This window comes from Filicampus tigris, chromosome 4 (genome assembly GCF_054856515.1).
Source record: "Filicampus tigris isolate MCC_2025a chromosome 4, RoL_Ftig_1.0, whole genome shotgun sequence".
Classification (NCBI taxonomy): domain Eukaryota; kingdom Metazoa; phylum Chordata; class Actinopteri; order Syngnathiformes; family Syngnathidae; genus Filicampus; species Filicampus tigris.
The window spans coordinates 3,239,181-3,265,621 of record NC_141220.1 but is presented as its reverse complement, the minus strand read 5'-3'; the positions used below and the strand labels follow the sequence as shown (position 1 = coordinate 3,265,621).

General features: G+C 39.3%; 1 protein-coding gene across 8 annotated transcripts in view; it reads left to right on the top strand.

Annotated features, from left to right (window-relative positions):
• Positions 1–26,441, top strand: part of ppp6r3 (protein phosphatase 6, regulatory subunit 3) — a 61,153-nt gene that overhangs the window by 10,645 nt on the left and 24,067 nt on the right. For all 8 annotated transcript variants that reach the window (XR_015086460.1, XM_086028032.1, XM_086028033.1 and 5 more), the window contains 10 exons: positions 3,472–3,537; positions 6,937–7,049; positions 10,704–10,817; positions 12,469–12,595; positions 14,615–14,767; positions 15,827–15,976; positions 17,205–17,269; positions 18,221–18,336; positions 21,617–21,702; positions 23,321–23,407. Coding sequence is in view for 7 of the 8 variants with exons in the window: in XM_086028032.1 (XP_085884158.1) it covers positions 3,472–3,537; positions 6,937–7,049; positions 10,704–10,817; positions 12,469–12,595; positions 14,615–14,767; positions 15,827–15,976; positions 17,205–17,269; positions 18,221–18,336; positions 21,617–21,702; positions 23,321–23,407 (1,077 nt within the window). In the remaining variant the exon portion in view is untranslated. The remainder of the gene's footprint in view (positions 1–3,471; positions 3,538–6,936; positions 7,050–10,703; positions 10,818–12,468; positions 12,596–14,614; positions 14,768–15,826; positions 15,977–17,204; positions 17,270–18,220; positions 18,337–21,616; positions 21,703–23,320; positions 23,408–26,441) is intronic.

Below are 26,441 nucleotides of genomic sequence, written 5' to 3'. Positions count from 1 at the left end.
CTTATATTTTTTTACATTCGAGCATTTTCTTGTTTTGTACCGTTTGATCGTTTGAACAATCGTGATTTCAGTTATTACCAAAATAATCGTGATTTATATTTTTTTCATAATTGAGCAGCCCTATCTTGTGCTCACTTAAATTACACCAGACTCCCAATACAATTTTAGTCCTTGATGACCTGACTTTGATAAGTAAACTTGCTTGTTGAGTGAGAAATGGGGCTTGGCGATAATTCAATATCAATATGTGCTGTATAGCGATAGACACACGAACAATGTCAATATAAAATGCTTTTGATAACTGGTTAAAAAGAAAAAAAATCAGGAAGGAGACCCGACCAGAGACTTGATGCACGCTGTTTACATATTCATGAGTGAAATATGATGACATCCACCACACGTGTACACGGAGGTCAAAATCTGTCTGCCGGCACCTTGATCAAATTCAACAAAATCCTGTTGGACTACCTGCGTCAATATTTCGATGTGGTTCCAGCTGGCGTAAAGTTTAGTCTACTTTCAGCCACCAAATTGTCAGGTGCACCGGGTGCATGTCAAAGGAAACAACCTCTGTACGCCAGAACCCCCAGCACGGTGCAGAGAGATGAACCAAATTCCCAAACAAGCGCATTGAGGCTTGCGTCGGTATGAAAATCAAGATACACCAGTTTATACGCTCACACACAGCTATGCCGTTTGTGAATATAGAACACAAGATGTTAAAGCAACTTTATTTCTTATTTGAAATGAGCTATAATGGAATGGAATTGACTTCATGCTTCGTATGTCAGTCCGCCCTACAAATTGAGAAGAGAAAAAAAAAACAAAAAACTATCCTTCATCATTCAAAATGAGAAACAATCCTGAAAAACTGCAATCATCAGAAGGAGTTTCAACTCCAATCTTCAGCAGAACTTTGTGCATGTCTTGTTGTCGTAAGGTGGTTGGAGCCTATCGGCAATACCCGAACCTGTTGGTGGACAACATCGGTGAGTGGATGCTGTCAAACTGAAGAAGGATTCCTGTTAGGCTTTTTTAGTCTGTGGGACTCCGGAGGTAGCTGATGTGTACCAGCTGGCCAGGCGGAACACAGCTTTGGTGGTCGCCGAGGCAAAAGTTCAGGATTGCGAGGAGTTCGATGAAGCCATGGAGAATTACTTAGCGACGGCTTTGAGAAAATCTGGTTCACCATCCGGCATCTCACAAGGCAGAAACAATGCCCGTCAGCTACCCATTGTGGTAGCTGACCAAATTGTGGAACAATTACACAGTGGAACCTCCAAGATTGAACACAATTCACTCCACCGTGTCTGAACTCTGATTTGTTTCCCAAGCAATGTAACATTTTAAGATGTACGCTAGATGTCATACCCACTATGGGTATGGGATGCTGCTGACCTCGACTCGGGACGTTGTGAATCAGTGAGGAGAATATGTCAAAGTCCTCCTCAATTGCACAGACATCCTTTCCCATGAGGAAACTGAGTCTGGAGACTCTGATGCGGGCCATCCTGTCTCTGGGGTTGAGGTCAGCGAGGTAGTTAAAAGCTCCTCGTTGGCAGGGCCCTATTGGTGGATGAGATCTGCCTGGAGTTTCTAAAGGTTCTGGATAGTGTGGGGTTGACCTGGTTGATATGCCTCTGCAGCACCGTGTGGACATCGGAGGCAGTGCCTCTGGATAGGCAAGGATTGAGGGGTGTGTTCCAACGATAGGGGGATCACACTCTTCAGCTTCCCTGGTAATGTGTTTTCTGGAGGGGAGGGTCCATGTGGAAGTCGAGTTTCAGATTGTGGAGTAGTGTGGTTTTTTTTTCTCCTGGCTGTGGGACAGTAGACCAGCCCTACACCCTCAGCAAGGTCCTTGAGGGTGGATGGCAGTTTGTCCAACCAGTCTACATTAGAGGCTGACATTTTTTCGGGAATCTCACTGGTCATGGGAATACCGCAGGATTGGAGTCAACTTCATCTTTAATCACGGGACTGGGGCCGGACAGGATAAAAAGTTCACGGGAACAGACGGGAGCAGGAGAGTCCGTGAGGAAGGGCAGGCGACAAATGTTTTTTTTTTTTTAAATGTAGCTGAGCTCCAAAATGGGAGCGGAGTGGGAGTGGGAGTCATTCTGAACAGGAGCAGGAAAGGATAGGATAAATAAATAGGATAGATACATCGCTTTCACCGGGACGGGATATTTTTTTCTGTGGGAATGGGATGGGACGGGAGTGAAAATCCACTCCCGTGTCACCCTCTAGTCTACATGAGTTTTGTGGACTTAAAGAATGTGTTCGACCGTGTCCCCCGTGGGATCTTGTGGAGAGTGTTTGGTACATATTGCCAGAACTAAGTCAGATTTGTTTTCCAGTGAGAGTGGGACTCCACCAAGTCTGCCCTTTGTCACTGATTTTGTTCATAGCATTTATTGACAGACTTTCCGCAGGTTTGGTGACCTCAGTATTGCATATCAGCTTTTTTTTTTTTTTTGGCTTCAAGCAGCATTCTTAAACTCTCAATGGAGTGGCTCGCAACTGAGTGTAAAGTGACCACTACCTTGCAAGGCTGCTGCCTCTGATGATTCATGTCAGGTTTGTTGCTGCTTATATTGCCATGGCGACGGCCAAGATGTCGACAAATAGTCGTGTTCCCATTTTATTTCATTCTGCCTTTGCAACGGCTGCAACCGTCTTGTAAAGATGATCTCCTTTCTTGCAAAATACGAAGTGTTTCCACGTCGTCTTCCTCCTCGCCACCATGATCAATGTTGATGTATTATAATCTATGTTTGCGTGCTTGAGGTAAATCTCCAGCGCTGAACTGACATGATGTGCACGAGCGAAAAACGAATACAAGTTTATTAAAGTAAAATAACATTCAAACCTGAATCAAAAATAAAAGGGCATTGGGAATTTTGAGTATAAAACTATTGTTAATTATCGATTGATTTCAATCGATCAATAAAATGATGTTGTGTCGATGTGTGGCCAGCATCGATGTGCACTAGTCCCGGGCCTATTATATAGCTGTATAGTTATACTCCTATTGTATTAAGCATAGGCAAAAATGCTTGGGAATACTTATGTTGACACTCCATAAACAGTAGTCAAGTATATGCCAATATGAATGTGCAGAAAGAAAAGTTTTCCTGACCTCAACTTTTTGAGAACCTGTGGAGCATTGTTCTTGGAAGTTCTATGCTGTCAGTATACCGCCGAACGCAATTCATTCATCCTCAAATGAGATTGAAACTGATTAGCATAATTCTGAAAACTGTGTTTTGAGCAATATGGAATAAAAGATAGTGCTGTCATGGTTGTTTCGATGAATAAAATCCCTATTATTGTAGAAGCTGATATACCTGTTGGTGATCAACAACGACCAGAATAACATAGCTCCGTACACTTAGGACCCCCTGTATTTGCTTATAATAGGTGACAGAATACTTTGTTCACCTGATTTCGCTTGTTCTCTTGTTTCAGTGGCTGAATCAGGAAAATATAATTCAGAGGCTTGTGGACATGGTTCAGCCATCTCAGGATGAAGATGTAAGTTTAACAATTTTTTTTTCCTGCACCACAATTTAGATGCCACAATCACACCGGGAAACAGTCAATGCAGATGAAACATTCTGTTGACATGTTTTCAAATGGACCTACTTTGCTTATGTTGAAAAAAATGTTATAGAGTCGGAATTGCAAGTGTTTTTGAAATGGTTTGAAAATGCTGGTGACTTGCATGACGTTGCTGATCCAAATAAAAGCATATTGTAGCAAGCTTCAGTTAGTGCGGGACGATTAATCGAAATTTAAATCGTGATTTGGATTTTGGCTTGGCTCAATCTTTAAAACTTTATAATTGAAGAAAAACTATTCATTTGCAGAATGGCGTGGTGCGCTTACAAGTTCCCAACGTGAAAATACGTTGAAGGCACAATGTTGCAAGCATTGAGTTTGAGTTTGCTGTAAAACTAAACACGCTCCTTTTTAAAACATTGCTGGGGCTAATGCTAAAGTCAATGGAGGACCCCATTCAAATGCTAACGGGAAATTAGCATCGACTTCGGAAGTGATATTCCTTCAAATAGCGAATATTCACGCACAAATGCTCTTGCAACACATACACACGAGTACGATAAGATGACTGAAAAGGCACAATTCTTCACTATCCGTGAAAAATGAATAGTTATTAATAGAGTTCAATCGCAACTTCTGTTTACATTCTAAATGTGTACTCCTTCCATACATGGCACCACACTGCCCCTAAGAGGCCAAAATGTGCAGGAACAGCCGGGATTTGTTTTTGCTTTGTCAATTACTGTTATTGTAGTTTATTCTTAATAATAACAACAACTTCTTTCTAATTTATTGACTCGTTTTCCTTTCAAGTTAATATTTAAAGTAGCGTTTTTAAGTACTCAGGGTAATTTCCTTTCCTCAAAATTCAAAGATACAAAGGTCCAACGGCTTCTTGTCCTAGTACCAACATATATTTTCACATGACATGGTACGAAATACGAACCTGGAGAGCTCAGTCTAGCCCAATAAGTCCCAAGACTTGTGAAAATAATAATTCTTATCAAGGCTTCAATGTGTGCACAGATGCAAGGCATCAAAGGTGTGGATGTAGCAGAATGAAAATGCAAGGGAATTGAATTTCACATATTTACAAGGTCATTTTGTACTTGACTAAAAAATAGTGTTCAAGAATAAAGTTTTCAACATGCAGGGTTGAATGGACAAGAGGCTGTGATGATAGTTTTGAGTACTGTATTTTCCGGGCTATAAGTCGCACCGTTATATAAGCCGCACCCACGCTATTTTTTTTTTTTAGAACATTTTGGAAAAAAGCCTTAAATAAGCTGCACCTTTATATAAGCCGCACCTATCTATGTTGACAACTTTTATATTTACTGCATTTATAGAACGATTATGAACTGTAAATGTACATGTATGTACCAGAGCAGATTCTTTCCTAACAGTGCCTTTTCACACTGCAGCAACGTTGCTGTTTAAAACAGAAGAGAACCAAGAGAAAATAAACAGTTCTTATCTTCTTTTCATTGCCGACTGCCGCTCCAGTTTGTCAGCTAATGTCCACCAGACTCCACCATCTATTGTTCTACTACATTCTACATATGCACCTGTCTTGTTTTATGTTAATAAAGTCAGCCAATCTAACACATGACTTGCTAAATCAACAATAGCATTTCACATCGAAACAACAGAACAGACGTAATATCAGCCAATCGCATTCATGTGCACTTCACCGACCTCTAGAAAAACAGAGAATCAAAGCATTACAGCACCTAATGCAATAACCTAGTCTATGGCGCCCTCGCCTGTTGAACTCCTCCACCTGCAGTCACTTCCAGTTAATGGGAAATCTATTGTATTGAATTGTACTGGTCCCTGATAGTGTAGTGGTACACACGCCTGAGTTGTGTGCGGGCAGCGTGGGATCGATTCCCGCTCAGTGACAGTGTCTATGTGTGCCCTGCGACTGGCTGGCGACCAGTTCGGGGTGTAGTCTGCCTTCGCCCATTGACGGCTGGGATAGGCTCCAGCAACTCTCCGCGACCCTATTTAGGATAAGCGGTTTGGAAGATGACATGACATGAATTGTACTGTCATTCTGGTTAGAGCGCGCCGAGCGGTGGAAGAAAAATCCACAGAATAGCCACACCGGACTAGAAACCGCATGGCTCAAAATCTAGGAAAAGAGTCGCGGTTTATAGTCCGGAAAATACGGTAGTTGAGTTTTTGTTGTTGAATAAATACTAAGAGTTGAAATCAATGAATAATCGTTTTAATAATTGTGATTTCAATCTCAATCAAAATAACCATGATTATTATTTCTCTACTTTGGGATGAGCTAGCCTGCCTTTCATCATTTTCAGTTTGACTTGAAGCTGCTGCCTGATTTTGAACTGGTAAACTTAAGCAAGGCAAGACAGGGCAGCTTTATTTACATTTTATGTTTTACTATTTGTACAGTACATTTCCTACACAAGGCAACTCAGTGTGCTTCACACAAGCAAAGAAACAACACCGACAAGCATTTACAAACACAACATTCAAAAGCAAAGCAGAGAAATCAAAAGTAGCTGACCAAAAGTATTAAAAGAACGTACAATGACAACATTCAAACACATTAAAAGGAAACTTTAAAAACATTTAAAACATTTTGAAAGTAAAGTAAATCAAAGAAAAGTAAGGTTTCTAGAATTACCAAAAGAAAAGAAATGATTAAAGAACCTTAATCAAAGGTATGGAAAATAGCAAAGTTTTTCATCAGGATTTAAAAGCATTTACACTCGGGGCTGACTTCAGGTCTGGTGGCAGCTTTTTCCATTTGCTTGCAGCATAACAACTAAATGCCGCTTCATCATGTTTGATTTGACTCCAGTCTCCACATAGCCCTACTGGGTTTATATTGAATCTGCATTTCTTTGATGTATTCAGGACCCAAACCATTCAGTGATTTAAAGACCAGTAGCAGAATTTTATAATCCATCCTACAGCTAATTGGAAGCCAGTGTAAAGCCTTTAGGACTGGAATGATATGTTCGGATCTCTTTGTTTTGGTGAGAACAAAACAAATGAACAAACAAATTGCACAATTACTGGTTGCACATGTACGAGTAGATGAAAAATGCAATTGTTGCGAATTTTGGGAGCAAAATCCAACCATTTAGGAGCAGTCTGGAGTTGAATAAGATTTGCAAATCATTGTATATGTATACGTAGCTGTTTGACACAACTTCCCAACTTTGTTGGAATTGGGGTTTGTATTTTTTTAAATTAAAATTGTTGTGCGCAGAAATTGGAGGACATGTATTGATTTCATTTTAGAATAAGGCATGATAAAATGTGAAAAAAATATTAATATTGTCATTGTCATTCTATTATTATGATTAATTAATATAAAATGTACTATTCACACAGAGACACTCCAACGCCTCACAGTCGCTGTGTGAGATCATCAGACTGAGCAGAGACCAGATGTTCCAGGTCCAGGGATGCCCGCAGCCAGACCCATTACTGGCTACACTTGAAAAGTATGTTTTGTTCATAAATCCAGTGCTCCGCGAATGTATTAGATCAATGACACTTCATCTCCGAGACCAAACAGAGAAGCTGTTTGTTTTGTTCGTAATCTTGGTGAAACCACATCAAGTACAGTCATGGTCAAAAATATCAGCACCCCTTTGCTTCTGTCAGATAATGTACCACCTCTCCCCAAAAATTGTCTCCTTTACAAATTATTTTCTATTCACGTTAAAGGGAAGTGCAACCCCAAAAGTTTCATTACAATAATACGTCTTATGCGCCCCCACCACACTAAACACGGCATTTTGATTACAATTGTGTTTGTGGAATATGAGCTAAGAAGCAAAATCCACCCATTTTTATCCATCTCAGGGGGCGGCCATTTTGTCACTTGCTGTCAACCTGAAAAAGACATCACAGTTGCTCAGGGCTCAGGTAACAACCAATCTCAGCTCACCTGTTTTCTGAAACTGAGCCATGTTTGGTCGTTATTTGAGCCCTCGGGGCATCTGTGATGTCATTTTCAGTTGACAGATGTGACACACACACCTACACACCCCCGCACGCACGCACGCACGCACGCACACACACACACGCACACACACACACACAAACACACACACACACAAGCACATCCGCGCACGTACATACACCATCATTTACATTGGTGTTGTTCTGACAGATATATTTATTGCTCCTTGAGGGCGACTTTCAATGTTGCCCAGCCTGATCATCCTGGAAGGGGGATCCCCCCATCTGCGGTCCCTTCTCAAGGTTTCTCACTTTTCCCCAAATGTTTTTTTTTTAGTTTTTCCTTGCCCTCCTGGGGGTTAAGATCAGGGGATGTCGTGTATATGATCTGGTGCATATGTGAAGCCCTTTGAGACTTTCTTGTGATTAAGGGCTATCTAAATAAATTTGACTTGACTTGACTTGACTTGACTTGTTGGTCAAGCGGCGCTTGGTTTTCTGGACTGTGCTTAAAATTGGACTACCAGGGTTAGAACTACGAGAGCAATCATTTTTACGAATGTCACTTTTATTGCGCTCTGGCAATGACTTCATCGACTAAAAAGATTATTACTCGCTGCTCGAGTGTCTAATAAAGGTATTTTGTTTGTTGAAATTCTGTTGTGGGTAGGGTTGCACGGTATACCGGTACCAGTATAGTATCGCAATACTGGAGTTTTTAAAATGGTACTATACCAGCATTTAAAAACAAACGGTACTTTTATTTCATTTTATTGAATATGGTTGAATTGGTCAATTGGAGCCTGAGTCTTTAAGACGGCGGGCCAGCGAGTGTGACGTAGTTGCCCAAGCGCCTCTGCCTCTTTACATGCTGAGAGAGAAGTAAAGTCACGCAGACAAACCAGGTGGAAGACAAGGAGGAACAGAGCAGCTGAAGAAAAGTACGTACTCGTTGATAAAACTGGGGCCCGGAGTACGGTGTGGAAGTACTTCGGCTTCAAACCGAATGACAAAGGCAAGCCACTGAACACAAAAACACCGTAGTGCAAGCATTGCTACAAAGTCTGCCTCGATTGCAAATGTCAAATTTATCCAAACATTTGAAGGACATGTGGATTTGTTCCGTGACTTCTGTCAAGAACGAGAGGTGATAATGTTGCTCACCAGTTCACTACACTGTAATGTCAATGAAATTAGGATAAAGCTCCTACCAGCCCAGTAGTAAACCTACATTTGCCGACATACAGAGAGATAAAACATGTCCAGGGGCGGAAATTAAGCTATTCTATTCACCAAATGCAAGTGATTTTTGTTTTTGTTTAGTAATTTATGAAGACCAGTGGTCTTAATAAAATAAATTCCATCATATCTTTTTTGTGTAGAAGTTTTCAATAAAATATTGTGAAGAGAAGAGACACAATGTGATTGCTTTGATTGAAAATCAATTTTGACAGACCAACATGTCGAAAATTAATTTTTAAAAATTTTAGATTACTTTTTATTACAATTTGATCTTTTTTTTCCTGATAAAACCCCGGAACATGTCCATGGTTAATAAATAAATAAAATATACTTGTAATAAATTATAGCTACATTCTCAAAATATTTAACGAATTAAGGCATAAAGGCAGTGCATTATATAAATTAAATAATATATTGAAACATTTTGTTTTGTAAAACAATTTCTTACCCACAATATCTAATCCTATCCCCGAGGATATAAAGAGCCTCAATTTATTTTTCTAATCATGTCCATTAAATGTTTCATGTATAGTTACAAAACACAAACCCTTTGAATAGTAAGAGCAAGAAAAATAAAGCAATGTCATTCAAATTAAAATGATCATGTTCATTAAAATACTGTGCCTTCTCCCTCCACCAACAATAGAAGTCTAGTGCTACTGGCTCAGAGAGGGTGACACCACCCACTCAGGCGCAACCCACTATTCCAATATGTCTTTCAACAGCATATGCAATACCCAAAGGACAGCAAAGATGCTAAAAGGCTCAACAGGGCAGTTGCAGAGTTTCTCTGTATGGATCAAGTGCCAATATATTAAGTAGAGAAAGTTATTAAAGTTATTGTTCCCAAAGTTTGTTTCAAAATAAAGTAAAATATTGACATTTGAGTGTTTAACCTGTTTACAAAAAGTATAGAAAAGTATCGAAATACATATTAGTGTCGATATCGAAACAGAAATTTGGTATCGTGACAACCCTACTGGCAATTTAAAAATCACAGGCCAGTTAAAATGAGAAAAGGGTGATTCAGCCTTTGTGTTGTATGTCCTTCTGGAAGAATGTCCTTTGGACAGATGAGAGCCAAGTCCAGCTGTACTGTATCACTGTGCTGTTTCCTAAAAAGGAAACAATGCCTTCAGAGAGAAGAACGTAGTCCCTCCGGTCAAACATAGTAGATGTTCACTGATGTTTTAACTGTGTGCCTGGTATCATGAATCTGAAGACTACTGTACTAAAGAATCTTGGGGTGGAATGTATTTTATGGGACCCCGGGGCAGAAAGCTTGGTCTCCATCAGAGGTCATGAGTTTTAAAGCAGGACAGTGACCCAAAGCACACTTCAAAAGGCACCCAAAACGGCTTCAGACAAATCGACAGAGATTTCGAATGTGGTGAGCAGTGGGTCCAGATCTGAATCCCACAGAGCATCTGTGGAGAGATTTCCAAACGGCAACTGGGAAGAGGTACCCTTCAAATCTGAGAGACCTGTCGCAGTTGGTAAAAAAAAAAAAAAGACCGGGACAAAATTCCCACAGAGTGGTGTCAGAACCGTGTTGATGGTACAGGAAGCGATCGATTTGAGTTATTTTTTTTCTAAAGGATCTGCTACCATGTGTTGAGTTCAGGGTGCCAAAAAATTTGTCCAGTCAATTTTTGAGGAGTTCTGTGTGGAATGAACAGATTTGGCTTTTTTCTCTTCTTTTTTGCCTTGTTCCAATGCAAACAAAAGCAATAAACGTGAATACCTAAGAATTTGTAATTGGTACAACTTTTGGGGAGATGTGGTGCATTATCTGACAAAAGCACAGGGGCACCAATGTTTTTGACCATAACTGTATGTAATTGATAATTTACGAAGACAGTAAATTCAAACTCTTACAAGTATTTCTGAGGATCAACGCCTAACAGATGTGGTAAATAAATCTAATGCATGTTCTTGTCTCTCTTCAGGCAGACCACAGTCGAGAAGCTGCTGTCTCATATCTTCGATAAGGAGAAGAATGAATCCGCAATTGTCAGTGTTATCCAGATCCTTCTTACATTGTTTGAGACAAGACGACCAGCGTATGTCCTGTGTTGTTTCCCATTCTTTTTATTACAGTTCATGTAAAAGGCATTAGCAAGAGGCCAAATACTGTAGATTAATAGGAAACGTTACAAAAAAAAAGTTCAATCATGTAAATATTTTAAATGTGTGGTGGAGCTATCTTATAATTCCGCGCTTGCCTTTTGGACTTAGCTACTGCTGCAACAAAAATGCAGGGTATGAACTTGAAACACCCATAAATAGTCTGCTTAAATCCTCTTTAAACGTTTTAAGTCAACCCAAAAATGTTCTTTACAAGAATTTCTTCTATGCAGGCCCATTAGTCGAAACATGGCATTCTGATCAATATTGTGTTTGCGGAATATGAGTTAAGCAGTAAAATCCCCCCGAGCCAAAAACTAACACTAGCCAATATCTAATGGAGAAAATGATAAAACTAATATTCAAAAACGAATCTTCAATTCAATACAATGCAATACTGTACAATACAACTTTATGTATATAGCAATTTCATAACAGCTGCAGCTGTAACAGCACTTTACATTTAACCAAAAATCGCAATAATACAACAACAAAGACAGTGAAAGCAATAAATAAAAAGACAAATTAACGATACTAAATCATATACAAAAGACACCGGAAAACAGCAAAAAAGTGTCAATCTCACGTCAAGTCAAAAGCCAAAGAATGTCTTCAAACGAGTTTGAAAAATGGACAGGGAGGGGACTTGCCTAAGACTTAATTGAAGGTGATTCCTGAGGGAAAGACCTGCAACAGAAAAGGCTCAATCCCCTCTGAGGCTCCACTTGAGTCCTCGGCACCACCAGTAACCTGGTCCGCAGACCTGAACGCAACGGGCAGCTGCGTGGAGCCAGTGAAGATAGGCCAGAATTAGTGTTATGTGCTCCCTCTTCCCAAAACCAGTTAGGATGCAAGCAGCAGAATTTTGGACCAACTGGAGATGCTTGAGGGAGGACTGGCTGACTCCAAAATAAAGTGCATTATAGTATTTTAGCAGAGATGTAACAAAGGTATGGATTACTGTTTCTAAGTGCTGATGAGAAAGGAGGGCTTTACCTTAGCAAGCTTGCTAAGATGAAAGAAGCTGGATCTAACAACAGCACCGATTTGCTGGTCCAATTTAAAACCCAAATTTGTTGGCTTTAGATATGGTGCCAGGGGCCCCAGGTCCACAGGGTGGAATGTAGAAGGGCCACCGGGACCGAACACCATAACTTCTGTTTTCTTTTCGTTGAAATTTACAGTAAGAATTTCAGTGGCATCCGGGCTTTGATTTCCTTTTAGGCAAGACATAAGTGGACTTGAGAAGAAAGCGTCTTTTTTGCTCAGCGGGACATAGATTTGACAGTCATCCGCATAGCAGTGGAAGGAAATATCATGTTTTCGAAGGATAGAACCCAGGGCCAGCAAATACAATGAAAACAGCAAGGGCCCCAAAATAGAACCTTGTGGAACATCATACGACAGAGGGGCAGAGCGGGACTCAGAGCAAACCCAGGCTCCCACAAAAAGCCCTGCCAGCCATATAGGATCCAAATAATAATAATAAAATGCTACTGTCCTTGAGGCTAACATGTTTGATAACTGCTCTAAACTGATATTACACAGTTTCACTGAGAAGGTTATGGGTGGGTGTTTCTCTTCAAGGTTTGAGGGCCATATGGAATGCTCCCCTAGAATGTCCAACCCTTCATCCTCAGTCAACCACAGCATCTTGGAGGCTGTGAGACCACGACTCAAAGACTTTCATCAACTGCTGCTGGATCCCCCAAAGGTAAATATGGATAGACACGGCATAGTGGTTTGTGTTAATTCCTAACGATTAACACATGAGCTAAAGCATAGTATGTAGCAAACCTGCAGAAAACAAGCAAACAAAGTGATATGGCACGTGCATACAGTACATTGCTGATGTGGCTACTGAAAGAAGTAACAAGATGAATTCTGATGGGTTGAGGGGGCTGCTGTATATTGCCTGCTCACATTGTGCAAAACATACTGTGAAAGTAAATTAGCCTGATTTGAACAAAAAACGTGCTTTCCCGTCATTAAAGGCACCAAGACCCACAAATGAGGCTCTCTTGTGTAGATTTTGCATATTCTTCCTGTGTCCATGGGTTTTCTGATAGAATGCTGACTTGCTCCCACAATCCAAAAGCATGCATGTTAGTTTAACCCATTAAGGCTTAAAGCGCCTGGCTCAACGTCTCCCAGACACCTGAGGTTCTCCCAGAAATTCAACACCAACAAAATAATTGAAATCTCGGCCCCTGTCGCAGGTAGAAACATTATTCCAAAAAAATTTGAGAGTTTAGACATGCGGCTTTCACACAGGCCCAAGTTTATTATTTACTATTTCAGTCGAAGATGTAAAAATATAGTGTCAGTGAAAGCGAAGCACTATTTTTAATTTAAAAAAAAAAAGGTGGTGATTACTATCCTCTATTCTGTTACAAAGCCGTGATATGTCTACAAACATATACAGTATCTTAACTAGGGGTGTCAAATTAGCGCATTCATTGCAAACAATTAATTCCAGACAGTTTTAATTTTTTTTATTGCATTAATCTAATTTTTGATCTCTAATTTTACTGTTTCTGTATGATGATGATATCCATTTTGATTCATGGTCAGTGTCACACCCTGAAGTGGACACTGATTGGCTGTCATTGTGTTTGGCATAACCTGATAGGCTCCTCTTGTAGGTGGGAGGGCAAGTTCAGGAGCAGAGAGATGTGAAAATGGAGGAGCATGTGAGAGTTGTTGGTCCGATGAATGGTAAATTAAGAAAAAAACACCCTGACGGCACTACTGATAAAGGCAGATTGATATGCCTTCTTTGTAAGAAGGACTTTGCTTATGATTAGCACTCGATTCTCTCTTCCACTGACACTTTATTTTTACATTTTTGATTGAAAGAGTAAATAATAATAAAATCAGGCCTGTTTGAAAGCCACATGCCTAAGCTCTCAAATTCTTTTGGAATTATCTGATACAGGGGTTTAAATATTAATTATTTTGGAGGTGTTGAATTTCTGGGAAAACTTCAGGTTTTCGAGGGTGATTCCAAAATCGACCTTAGGCTTTCGAGAGATGTTTAGCTAGGCGTATTAGGCCTTAATGGGTTAATAATGCATTTGTGGAATGAGTAGCAGCAAAATCCACCCCTTTTAGGCCATCTCAGGAGGCGGACATTTTGCCACTTGCTGTCGACTGAACATCACAGTTGCTCAGGGCTCAGATAACGACGAATCATGGCTCAGCTTCAGAAAACAGGTGAGCCATGATTGGTCGTTTCTTGAGCCCTGGGCAACTGTGATGTCATTTTCAGTCAACAGAAGTGACAAAATGGCCGCCCCGTGAGATGGCTAAAAACCGGTGGATTTTGCTGCTTTGCTCATTTTCCATGAACGCAATATTAATCAGAATGCAATGTTTAGACTAGTGAAGGTGCACAGAACATATTGCATAGATTGTTTTGTTTGCGGGGTTGTCTTCCGCATTTAATTGACAACTGGAAATCGTCCAAAGGTGTGAATGGGTGTCTGTCTGTCTGTTTGCACTGCGGCGACCAGTTCAGGTTGTAACCCTGCCTTTGACCCAACATTAACTGGAAAGGCTCCAGTGACACAAGGATGCGTGGATGTATTGTTCTAATTTTAAGATCTTCTTAGGATTAAAAAAAAAAAACAGTCCTGTTAGATAAATATTTGTTGAAAAGGTTCACATTTTTTTACTTGGTTTTACATGTGAGTGAAGAGTTTGTGATCTAAAAAGCAATTCTCTCAAACAGAATGACCTGATGAGGACAACGTGGGGGGTGCTCGATCCTCCTGTGGGTAACACCAGGCTCCACGTGGTCAGACTTGTGGTCAGTCTGTTGCAAACCAACACTCCCTGTATCAGTAAAGAGCTGATTGACCTCAACACCCTGGGTGTAATACTTGTGAGTATTACACTTTCAATTCAACTTCAATTATAGGGCACTTTAAAAAAATGTCCTTCCTGTTGGCTTGATGGGATTCTCAACAGGAGCCGGTATTGACCAACATTTTGTTAAAAGGCTTTTGGTTCAGTTTAAGTCCCATCCAAGTTTTTTTTTTTTGTTTGTTAAAATGTACTAAGAAATATTTACAGAAAACAGGTCAGCCGTGATTGGTCGTTAGCTGAGCCCTGAGCAGTTGTGATGTCATTTTCAGTCGACAGAAATGACCAAATGGCCGCCCCCGGAGATGGCTAAAAACGGGTGGATTAACTCTTATTCCACAAATGCAATATTTATTACTTCCAACTAGTGGGCTTGCATAGAACATATTCTTGAAAAAAAAAATTGGGTTGACTTCCACTTTTAAGAATGTTGGAGTACCGTTTGTATTCCTATTATAAACTGTGATTGTTTTTTTGGTCTCAAAGAAGAAGTCAACCCAAACATATTTTTTTAAGAATATGCTCTATGTAGGTTCACTAGTTGAAACAAGTCATTCAGATGAATATTGCGTTTGTGGAATATGAGTTAAGCAATCAAATCCACCCGTTTTCAGCCATCTCATTTTGTCACTGAAAATGACATCACAGTTGCTCAGAGCTCAGATAATCACCAATCATGGTTCAGCTTCAGAAAACAGGTGAGCGGTGATTGGTCGTTACCTGAGCCCTGAGCAACTTTGATGTTATTTCCAGTTGACAGAAGTGACAAAATGGCCGCCCCCTGAGATGGCTAAAAACGGGTGGATTTTGCTATATTCCATAAACGCAATATTAATCAGAATGTGCTGTTTCAACTAGTGGGCCTGCATAGAACATATTCTTGAAAAAAATATGTTTGGGTTGACTTCCACTTTAAGAACAACAGTGGTTAACTATTTTTGCATTTGTATGACAATTAAGATTATAAAAAAAATTTTTTTTAATGTTACTTTAAACAAGCTTGTACAGTTAAATGTTTCCTGATGTCAAGAGAAAAAAATATTGGGTAACAACTCTAACACTGTGTTATTTTTCATAGGATATGTATTTTAGATACATCTGGAACAACTTCCTCCACATACAGGTGGAAATCTGTACAGCTGTGATTTTGGTCATGCCACCTTTCACCGCTGAAGTCCAGCTAGACACAGAACAGGAAAATGCCCGAGAGAGCATCCTCGTCAGACATGTAAGATTAAAATACCTCATACGTTGGGCTACAGTCTAATGCGGCTGGGTGATATGGCCTGAAAGGGCACAGATTATGAAACATTTGCTTTTTAATTGTCCGAATACAAATAGTCTCGGGAGTGCCCCCGCACCCATCAACTGTGATCTCGTCAACTCTCGTGGGGTATTTGGTTTGGTGATGTATACAAAAGGAATCGACTTGACCAATGGATTTGAATGATTTCTTTTTAATTGAATGTATCACCAAGCTCTACTGTCTCCTCATGGAATGTTATCATTATTGTTGAGAATTGTGAAAGACATTGGCGAAGAGAGTGCAAAAGAAATTACTTCAAAAAAAATCTGTAGGTATTTAAAGTGAACAAATCCATGTTAATCCAATCTTAACCCATCTTAGTTTTATGATTTAAAAATGAGACCATACAATATATATTTTCAAATTCTTCTTTTCCACGTGTCCTATAACTTGAGTAATTCAATTAAAAAGGAAACAAATCTCTTGAAGGCACGGCACACCAATACGATGGTTGCTGTGTGCACATCCTAAATATAGAAAACATGCGTTGAAACATCGTTTGATGTAGTTACAGTTTTTAATCTATTTTGGGTAGAAGTCTGTTAACATGGCACACGCCTCCCTGTTGTGAAGGCCTCATTTGTGTGTACCACAACACACGTCACCCCTGCAGATTTCCCAAATGGCTTTACACTGGCTGACTCGTACCTTTACTTCAATTTTCTTCTAGTGCTACTTAGTTATTTTTCATTCCCTATTCCTGGGGTCCTTGTCATGCGTAAAGTTGAAATTCCGCTTCAGCTTCCTACAGTAGCAGACATCTGAAAGTTTTCAGCCCAACTCACTGTGAAACAGTATTCATAATAATTGAAAGAACATCCAGCTATCGTTAGAGACTCTTCGTTTCCATATTTTCTCGGTTCTTCACCAAGTATCTACTTTGTACATCAGAATGCAGCCTTTGCTATTTGATTGTAGTTTGAAGTGTGTGAAGTAGTGAAGTGTCTCCATTAAAGAAAATTGTAATATTATTTGAAAATACAGCGGTAATGTTATGACAGATTCTGCTGGCAGGGCTTTGGGTTTTATTTCCTTTAAAACCAAATTAATTCCCAATTAATTTAATAAGTTTAACTAAAGGTGTTCAATTCCAAGTTTTATTTTGGTGAACTTATTAGAAGTTAACTTTTTCTGTGATTCTCTCCAACAGTTGTTTCAAAAATGCCACTTCATACAGAGAATTGTTGACGCTTGGAGCACTAATGAAAAGGAGCAGTGAGTATTATTATTTTCAATTAATTTTAGGTAAATTTGTTAAATATAGGTTGCTAAAATATTTTTGGATGAGTAAATAGTTGTGTGTGTGGAAAGTACAGATGTTTTTCTCATTTTGTTTAATTTTATGTGTTTGTCGAAGGTAGGGGGATGTTTACTTGATGGGTTGATATTCTAAACCTTTTCATTGATTTACTAAATCGACTTTTTTATGGAAAATCGTTTCTACCTCACTTTTCGATTCGTGTTTCTATTTTCGTTTACTGTTATTGTGTTAAGAATAGGATATTGTTATTCCTTGCAATCATTTACCTAGTGCCCATAAATGAGTTCAGAGTGGGATTTGCGACGTGTGCCTTAATTTTCATTGCTAAGGGAGCAAGGGTATGTGAAATACAGTATAGTCATCAAAATTGTTCTGTGTGTTAAAATGGAGGACAGGTGAAGCCAGTGGGAGTAAGGCAGGAAGGCGACAGGATGCCAACAAATGTCCGACCGTGAACTTGATGCGAGCCCAGTGAACTGTAATGAGGGTGGGTGTGATATGCTGGCAGGGCTTTGAGCAGGTGAGAACCCTGGCAGTAGTGGTCTGGGCATGGAAAAACAGCAGAGATGTTGAAGAGAATTAGGATACTAATATGCGAGTATCGCTAAATAAGGAAGTCGTTTTTGGTGGAAGAGGTGGTTAAGAAGAGGCTCCTTGGGCTGATAATGTGCTTCAACTAGTATTGTTTTTTTCAAGGGGGGGGGGGGATACGTGAGAGGGCTTCTTTTTATGATCGTACTTGGTCGTTGTAGGTTTCCCATGTAGACAGTGAACCAAGAGATGGCTTTCTGGGCACTCGACACTGTACAAATCATAAAAAAATGGGGGAAAAAAGAAAATTGATCTGTTTGCTAAAGATTTATCAATGCCCTTTTTTTTCTCCTTTTTTTTTTTTTTAAATTTAGGTTGGAAGGTGGTCGGCGGCGAGGCTACATGGGTCACCTCACTAGAATAGCAAATTCAATACTTCATAACTGTGACAAAGGCCCTAACGGGTTGCAGATACAACAACTCATCTCTGGTAAGAACACATTACATCTGCATCACATTTGTAAACAAGTCGTAGTTATGCAGCAGTTGGAGGCCTATAGCAATAACATTAATACAATGTACATTGTCACTTACCAAAGTGATGTCAGGGTACTGTTGTACAGTATTTCCATTTTACTGCACATCCTTTTTGTGGGGTCTTAAAGTCTAATAGTCAAAAATATGAAAATGGGAAGGGGAAAAAAAAAGAAATTTCAGTCAGAATAAATCAAAGGATTGAATCATGTATTAAGTCTTAAATAATTCTAACCAGGCCTTAATTGTCTTGTGTTCATGTGGAATTTTCAAATGCACAGTGAAATCATATTGAATTGAAGTACGTACTGTATGTCCAAAACCAACTTATTTTTAGCCCTTACATTGCATTCGTCAGCTTTTGTTATTGCTTGCCAGCCTAGTTTTTTTTTGACACCCAACATATTTGTTCATCTCCCGCCAATGCTGCCATCTTCCCAGCATCACATTTCTCTGTTTTTTGGGGGGGTTATCGCTTGTCTGGATTACATGCACGCATTATCACATATACAATTTTCACATATATCCCAATATCCCATACAAACTGCCATGAGATATGAGAAAAGCAGATGGAGTAGAAAGAGCAGCGGAAGAGACGGCTATTTAAACAGAAAGTTAAAAATTACAAGATGCTTCTGTATTGGGAAAATAAAACATGAGGTAGCAAAAACAAAGTTAACAGCATAAGATGTTACACCCTTAAAGAAGAAGATAAAAAACAAAAAGGAAGATCAAATACTGTTGACATGTTGAAATTGAGAAAATGTTTGCAACAGACATCACTCATGGCTTTTTTATAATCATCAGCAAAATTATTTAAATACAAAAAAATACTTTCTATATAGGGGTGTGCATTTCTCCAATAAAGGATGATTTAGTACTCATCTCATACATGGGTGTACTAAACGTTTCAAGAACAGTATATTTGCAAGTGGAACGATTCGGTTCCATTAAGATTTGGTTTAATATGCTACAGCTCTAGCTTTTATGTTCATGATTATATAACATGTGAAAACTCTCAAAAACCCTTAATCTTACTACCCTTACTATTCGGGTATGTTAAATTCAAAGAAACAACAAATCAGCAGTAACATCAAACCAATTCATAGCAATTTATACCCGGTGTGCAATTCTTCAATAAAAAAAATCCCGCCACGCAAAAAAAAAAGTTTATGCAGAAATCCAGGAAAGGTTCATGAAACAAATACTCGACACCCCCCCCCAAAATAGACAAAATGTTTTGGAGAAATTAGACAATCACTCCTCAATCTTGTCATTTCATGGAGAAGTCTACTAAAGATGATGTCACATGGCAAATGAACTGCGTGGCTCAATTTTTTCTATCAACCCAAATGTCCATTTCATGCTTTGTTTAACCCATTAAGGATGGGAGTGCATACTGTCTTTCTACCCTGAAAGCCTGGAGTACTGTTGCATCTTTCTACCCTTAAAGCCTGGAGAGCACATATGTCATTTTCTTTTCTTTTTTATGCAATTTTTGTTTTCTTGACCAATGAAATGCATCAGAATATACACGTGGCGGTGTCGAGAGCCTGCAGACGATGTTCTGGAATTCTTTTGAGTCATAATGGCGGACGCCATCAATTGCGGGAGCTTTGAAATGAGTAACGCAGTGATATAGACGATGCGGTTGTGGACTTTGAACCAGTCGAACGTGATATATGGTTAAGATATATGTTTGTAGACAATGACAATATCGACGTCTTTGTAACAAAATAGAGAATGGTAACTACCACTCGATTTTTAAAATTAAAAATAGTGATTCTTCAATTGAAACAGTAAAGTCAATTATAAAATTAACAGTTACTCTTCACAATTCTGCAGATGCAAGGATAATCGTGAATAGTCTGTCTGACTCATATGGCAGTGATGGGCTAAATCAGTGTTTTTCAAACTTTTTTGAGTCAAGGCACATTTATTTCATTGAAAAAATCCCGCGGCACATCAGCAGCTGAAATTTTGAAAAAAAGCTTATTGTAACAATATAAGTGTTATATTGTTTATATAAGCCAATTTTTAACATTGAACTATGACGTTATATTATAACGTCTTGAATAGGAATGAAATAAACACAAAGAAAAAAGTATTTTATAATGGTTCATATTGATACTTAGTGTGAAACATGGGCCTGTTTGGATAAACATGCGTCACTAATTCACTTGTCTCTAAACAAAGACAATTGGCTACCTGCTGCTTCCACCTGCTGGTATGGAAGAGTACTACAACGTAGTAAAGACATGATTACGCTGCCGGGCGCTAGAACGCACAGGCACACAAATTAGATAATTTCCCACGGCACACCTGACAATATCTCCCAAATGGCTTTACACCAGTGTGCCGCGGCACACAGTTTGAAAAACACTGGGCTAAATGAAGCGGGGCTGCGGAGCGTGTCTTGAGCAGAAGTGGGCGTGCCAAATGAAGCCCGGATTCAGAGCGTTTATCTGGTCAAAAAAAATCACGTGACAGATGACAAACGAGACCTCGGTTTGTGTGGAGGATTTCATTGGTTCATTCGCCCTTTGGTTTCCTCATAACACAACGTTAGAAAAGAGTACGTGGAGTGTTCAAGTAGCCGTTTTGCAGTTTTTGGTCATTTTTATTTTTATATACATTTGATCTTTATTTTTAAATTCAAATTTGTTTATGGTTGTTCATCATCATTGTGCAAATTATCTTATGTTTATTATTTCCTCCATGTTTGCACTACATAGACATAGAGTAAATGATTCCTAATGAAGTGTCAGTACACAGTTGACTGAAAGTATCAACTCTTCATGGGGCTTCATCTTACCATCACTATGACCACGGTTCTCCCCACTTAAATACTACAGAGCATACATTGGAGCTGCTGAACAGGAGGCTGAAATAGCCCTCAAAACTGAAAAAGGCTGCGCTGACAGAGAAAAGAATCCTGCACATATTTAATGCAGTTCTTGAAAGCCAAATTGTGACAAAATACTTTTTTTTTGGTTCACTTAAAAAAAAAATTGTGCGACAAAAATGTTGTTACAAATAATCTAAAAAGTGTGTGTATAAATAAATATTATATCATATTTTTACTTTTTGATGTCTAACCCCAAATTTTCAGTCTAGAGCGAAAATAAGGAAATTGACCTCACTTTGAGTGCTGTGTATATTGTACATGTGTGTAAATAAATGTATGTGGTTTTCAACTCCAAAATATATGAAGATGAACTCACTATGTGTGACAGAGCTTAAAGTGGAGGACAGAGAAAAATGGGAGGCCTTCATATCTGGGCAGCTGGCCGACACAAACAAGAGAAACACTGTCGACCTGGTAAGTGCACTTTTTAACTAATAGCACAAAACATTTTTGCTGTAGTTATTTCTGTAAACCTACATCGCGTTGTGGTCTAGTGCTTTGGATTTCAAACTTGGGGGCACGCCCCTTAGGGGGGGCCCGGTGTTATGACTTGGGCTATCATGAACACTTTTCATTGTTAAGTTATGCTAAGTGACAAAGGCTTGCTTCACCGTTCCTGGCGTCGTGTTTCCGTATACAGTATAGTCAATGCAGTTCGCGCAGTTACGTGAAGGGCGGCGTGTTTGAAATTTTGCTCCTTCGCCCTTATCCAATCTGGGTCGAGAACGTACTTACTACATCACATGCATGCACATGAACAAGCAGACACACAGCCAAATAATTTTTTTTTTTTTTTTAAACGCACACAGACAAATGCATATAGCGAAATAAAAACAATGCGGGACAACAATTAAATATCACTGCTGTCTCTGGGACCGAGAGACATACGACACAGCCAGCTTCCTTGTCTGGCTGGAACTGAGGCAAAAAAGGAGCAGCAGGCTTGGGGCACTGGCAGCTAGGTAGTTGGAGTATCTTGTGAGTGGACTGAATTGTAATAGCATATACATGTACAATAGCAGCCAACACAACCACTGTCTGTCACCAAATTGTCTGGCGATGTGTAAACTCCCCCCGCCCCGTCACTCCCCGCCTACAAATACGCACGAGACCAGCATCACGTCGCGATATTTCACATTCGGTCTGAACGTATCCTTACACACAGCAGCTTAATAAACTCACCAGTGTAGTTTTTCCAACTGTAAAAAGTGACCACTGCAGTGATTGAGTTATATTTGTTCATGTTTTTGTTGATTCCCAAGAAATAATGTTTGCAAGCTCAGCGTATTTATTGAAAAACTATGTGTGTGGGTGGGTGGTGCTGAAAATTAATTTCATCTCCAAAAGGGGGCACTGCAAAAAAATAGTATGGGAACCACTGAACTTGGTGTATATTTATGTAAAATCATTTTCTTGCCACGTTATATTGAACATTTGGTTCTTTTAAAAGCAGAATTTTAGTATATAAAAAAAATACAACCAAATCTTTAGCATGAGAACATTTTAGTGGAGCTTCAGCCTCCTTAAAATAGGCGCCACTGGACTCAATTGAGCTAAATTTGCCATTTTGTGTTGCTCATCAGCTCAAAGCATTACAATCATTGTCCGCATTTGAATAATTCAAATAAAGTAGCGATGATTGGCTTGCGTTCTGACCAGTTTCGCTCACCCTCCAAAGCATGCGCTCCAATCCAAAAGTATTGGCACAGTGAGGGAAATTCCTCATTTTGCTGGAGAACGAAAACATTTGGGTTTGAGGTCACAGGATGATTAGGAGACAAGAGATCAACACGTCAGCCTTTATTCCCCGGTATTTACATCTGGATCGAATACACAACTTAGTATATAGCATTATTTGAATCAAAATACTGATTTTTGTCAAAAAAGGGGAATTTAAACAAGCCTATCGGAGTTTAATCGTTGTCCAATTACTAAATGTACAGTAGATGACGTTGTTTTCGTTGGTTGATTAGCACCCGGTGGTGATGCCATATTTGACGACATACTTGATGTCATTCCTTCTTCTTGTTAGGTGACCACACACCAGATCCAGTCCTCAACCGATGATGAGGTTGACTTTAAAGATAGCAGCTTTCACCACGACTCGTCTCTACAACAAGTAAGGTTCTAATACGAAGACTAACAAATCAATTCACTTCCATGCACGCATGTACAAGGCCCATAGTCAAGCAGAAAAACAAGTCCATTATTCTTGCTTTGAATTTTACAGTTGTAGTCAGACGTTAACATACACTCAACATCACATTAGTCTCTGAAAAACAGGGAAGGACTGCTGGGCCGGGCCTCATTAAGGGAAGGATTCTGAAGTCGAAAGTTACGAGGGGCCTTTTAATTTGAAGGCCCAGGTAGTCTGCATTGTCCAGAACCTCCAGCCAAATTTGACGACTGCTAGACTATAAATAGAAACAACTTTCTGCCATTTAATGTCTGATATTCTATCTAACCTTTACAAATGCTTGTAACACTGCTGGAATTTAGCATGAATCGCCATGCAGCAGCAGAGCTTTAGTCTCTGCCACTGCTCCCTGCTCTCCAACATAAAACACTCTCCTCCATCCACCTGCCATCATAAAATTGAGACAAAAAGAGCATTCACTTTGTTTGCTCACAAATCAGTGTAATAGGAGAGTTTGAATACATGTGCGTGAGATATTTTTAGACGTTTTTTTAATCAACACACCACCAACCAATGTGATTACTAAGTTTGCAACTAAGCAGTTTTTACTTCAGATTTCAGGAAACTAAATGTAACATAAAAGGGTAGAATGTACCACCAAATGCAATGTTTGTATTTACGTATGTATTTATTCAGCTAAGTTGTAAGGACTTGTGGACAAAGTGTAGAATGGCAACTAGTTGTTGGAGAGATGCTTGGCTGCTTATTGTTGAGCTGCTCTTAAGCAAAGCATGAGGTGCCCTTTTCACCCTGTCATCACTCCTTGCATGCTTGCAATCTGGTTCTCTGTGTTGTATAAAACATATGTATAGCAGAGTGTGAGTTGAATTTAGAATGCATTTGAATAAATACATTCAAATAATTTAGGCCGTTATGCGCTAGAGCAGTGGTTCTCAAATAGGGATATGTGCACCCCCGAGGGTACGTGAAGGGGGTGGGTGAGATTTTAAATCGTTTTAAAAAGTAGCATACATGCAAAAAATGAGCTTGATCACAGCAGTTGCCTCCCAGCCACAAAGAATGACAAAGATCCTGACGTGAAGCACAAGCCCAAGTGTCTCACTAAAATAGAATGTCTCACAAAATGCAGAAACACTCAGTTCAGTACAACAATGTTGACAGATGGTAATATCGTCCGTCTTCTGTGCAATTATTAAGTAGATATTTTAAGATTATTTATATAGTAATTCTTTCTTTCTTTTTAGTTATCTTTTCATTTCCAAATGGTTCTAAAGATAACACTAGTGCGCTGCTGAGGTGGTACCTTGCTGAAAAATATTTCACAAAGGGTACATCATTGAAAAACAGTTGAGAACCGCTGCGCTAGAATGACACCCCCTCGTGATGCCCTCAGCACACAACCACCCAAGTGAAACGTGATTCTGAAGTAATATTAACAGCAGCAAACAGCAGCCTAGCCTTCACTCAAAACAAGCCATCCCAAAGATGGCCATGGCACAAGGCCCGTGGCCCCGTGAGATTTATTGGAGTCATGAGTTTATGTAAACGTCTGTCCGACTGGTTAGTTAGACACCAAACATTGCTGTCATTAGGCACGTCTTTATAAGTGTACACACATTTTGACTATGGCCCCTCCTTAAAGTGGCAGTCAACCCAAACATTTTCTTAACAAGAATCTGTTTTATGCGCCTCCACTAGTCTAAACACGGCATTCCGATTAATATTGCGTTTGTTAAATATGAGTTGAGCAGCAAAATTCACACGTTTTAAGCCATCACAGGGGGCGGCCATTTTGTCACTTGCTGTCAACTGAAAACGATATCACAGTTGTTCAGGGCTCAGATAACGACCAGTCATGGCTCAGCTTCAGAAAACAAGTGAGCCGTGGAGCCGTGGTGTTTTCCATGGGATGGATAAAAACATGGATTTTACTACTTTACTCATACTCCACAAACACAATATCAGTCACAAATGCCGTGTTTAGATTAATGTGGCTGAGTAGAATATATTATTGTAAAGACATCTTTTGGGTTGACTTCCCTTTAAACTGCACGTAAATCTTAGTCTTTGCAAATTGTCCAAATGCTATTACACACCGGTGTTTTGTATCTATGAAAGCCAAATAAGTTAAACACCTAATTGCTAGGGGTGTAACGATGCGCTAAATCACATTTCGGTTCGGTTCGGTTTCTTGGAAACTTCGGTTCGATATATTTTCGGTACAAAAAAAACTGATTTTGTTTATTTTGAAAAGATGACAAGTAAACGGTATATTCTTTAGAAAAAATTAATAAAATTGAACTATTCGGGTGATATTCTAAGAAATTACATCAGAATAAAAAATACACTAACAATAAAGATCTCTTAATTTTGTAAATTATTAAAACTGAAATCTTTAAACACTCAGCAACAGCCTATGACTGACACATCTAAGTATTCAAGTTAAAGACAAGTTGTCATTACAGTACATATATACACATTTTGTGATGAATAACAGTTACAATTATTGCTAACTGATAGTAAGTTTAAAGTCTTTATGAAATTATTTACACTTTTTAGGCATTAAAATCTATGAATGCGCAACAGCATATTGTAACGAATTGGTTATCTTTCTTACAGCTCTAGCTGTTATGAAATGCGCTATATAAATAAAATTGTATTGTATTGTATTGTATTGTTGTGGTCGGATTCGTGTTTTGCTGAGTAGTAATGTTTCCGAGGTTCATGAATGCATCGTACGGCTAGTGAGAGGAGCAGCGGAGAACGAAGGAGAGTGTTGTTGTACTTTGTTTTTTGCTAAAAAGACTGCTTGCTTCCTCATCTAAGAAACATTCAAAGTCGGATGATGTTGTTTTAAGTATTGTACGTGTTATACGTATATGTTAGACGTGCTACCCACAGCATAGCCGCCGATCTCAGGTAGCAATGTTGGCACACAACTTTGGGACTTATACACGTACCTTTCCCCATCAGCCATTTTAACAGGACAGCCAGA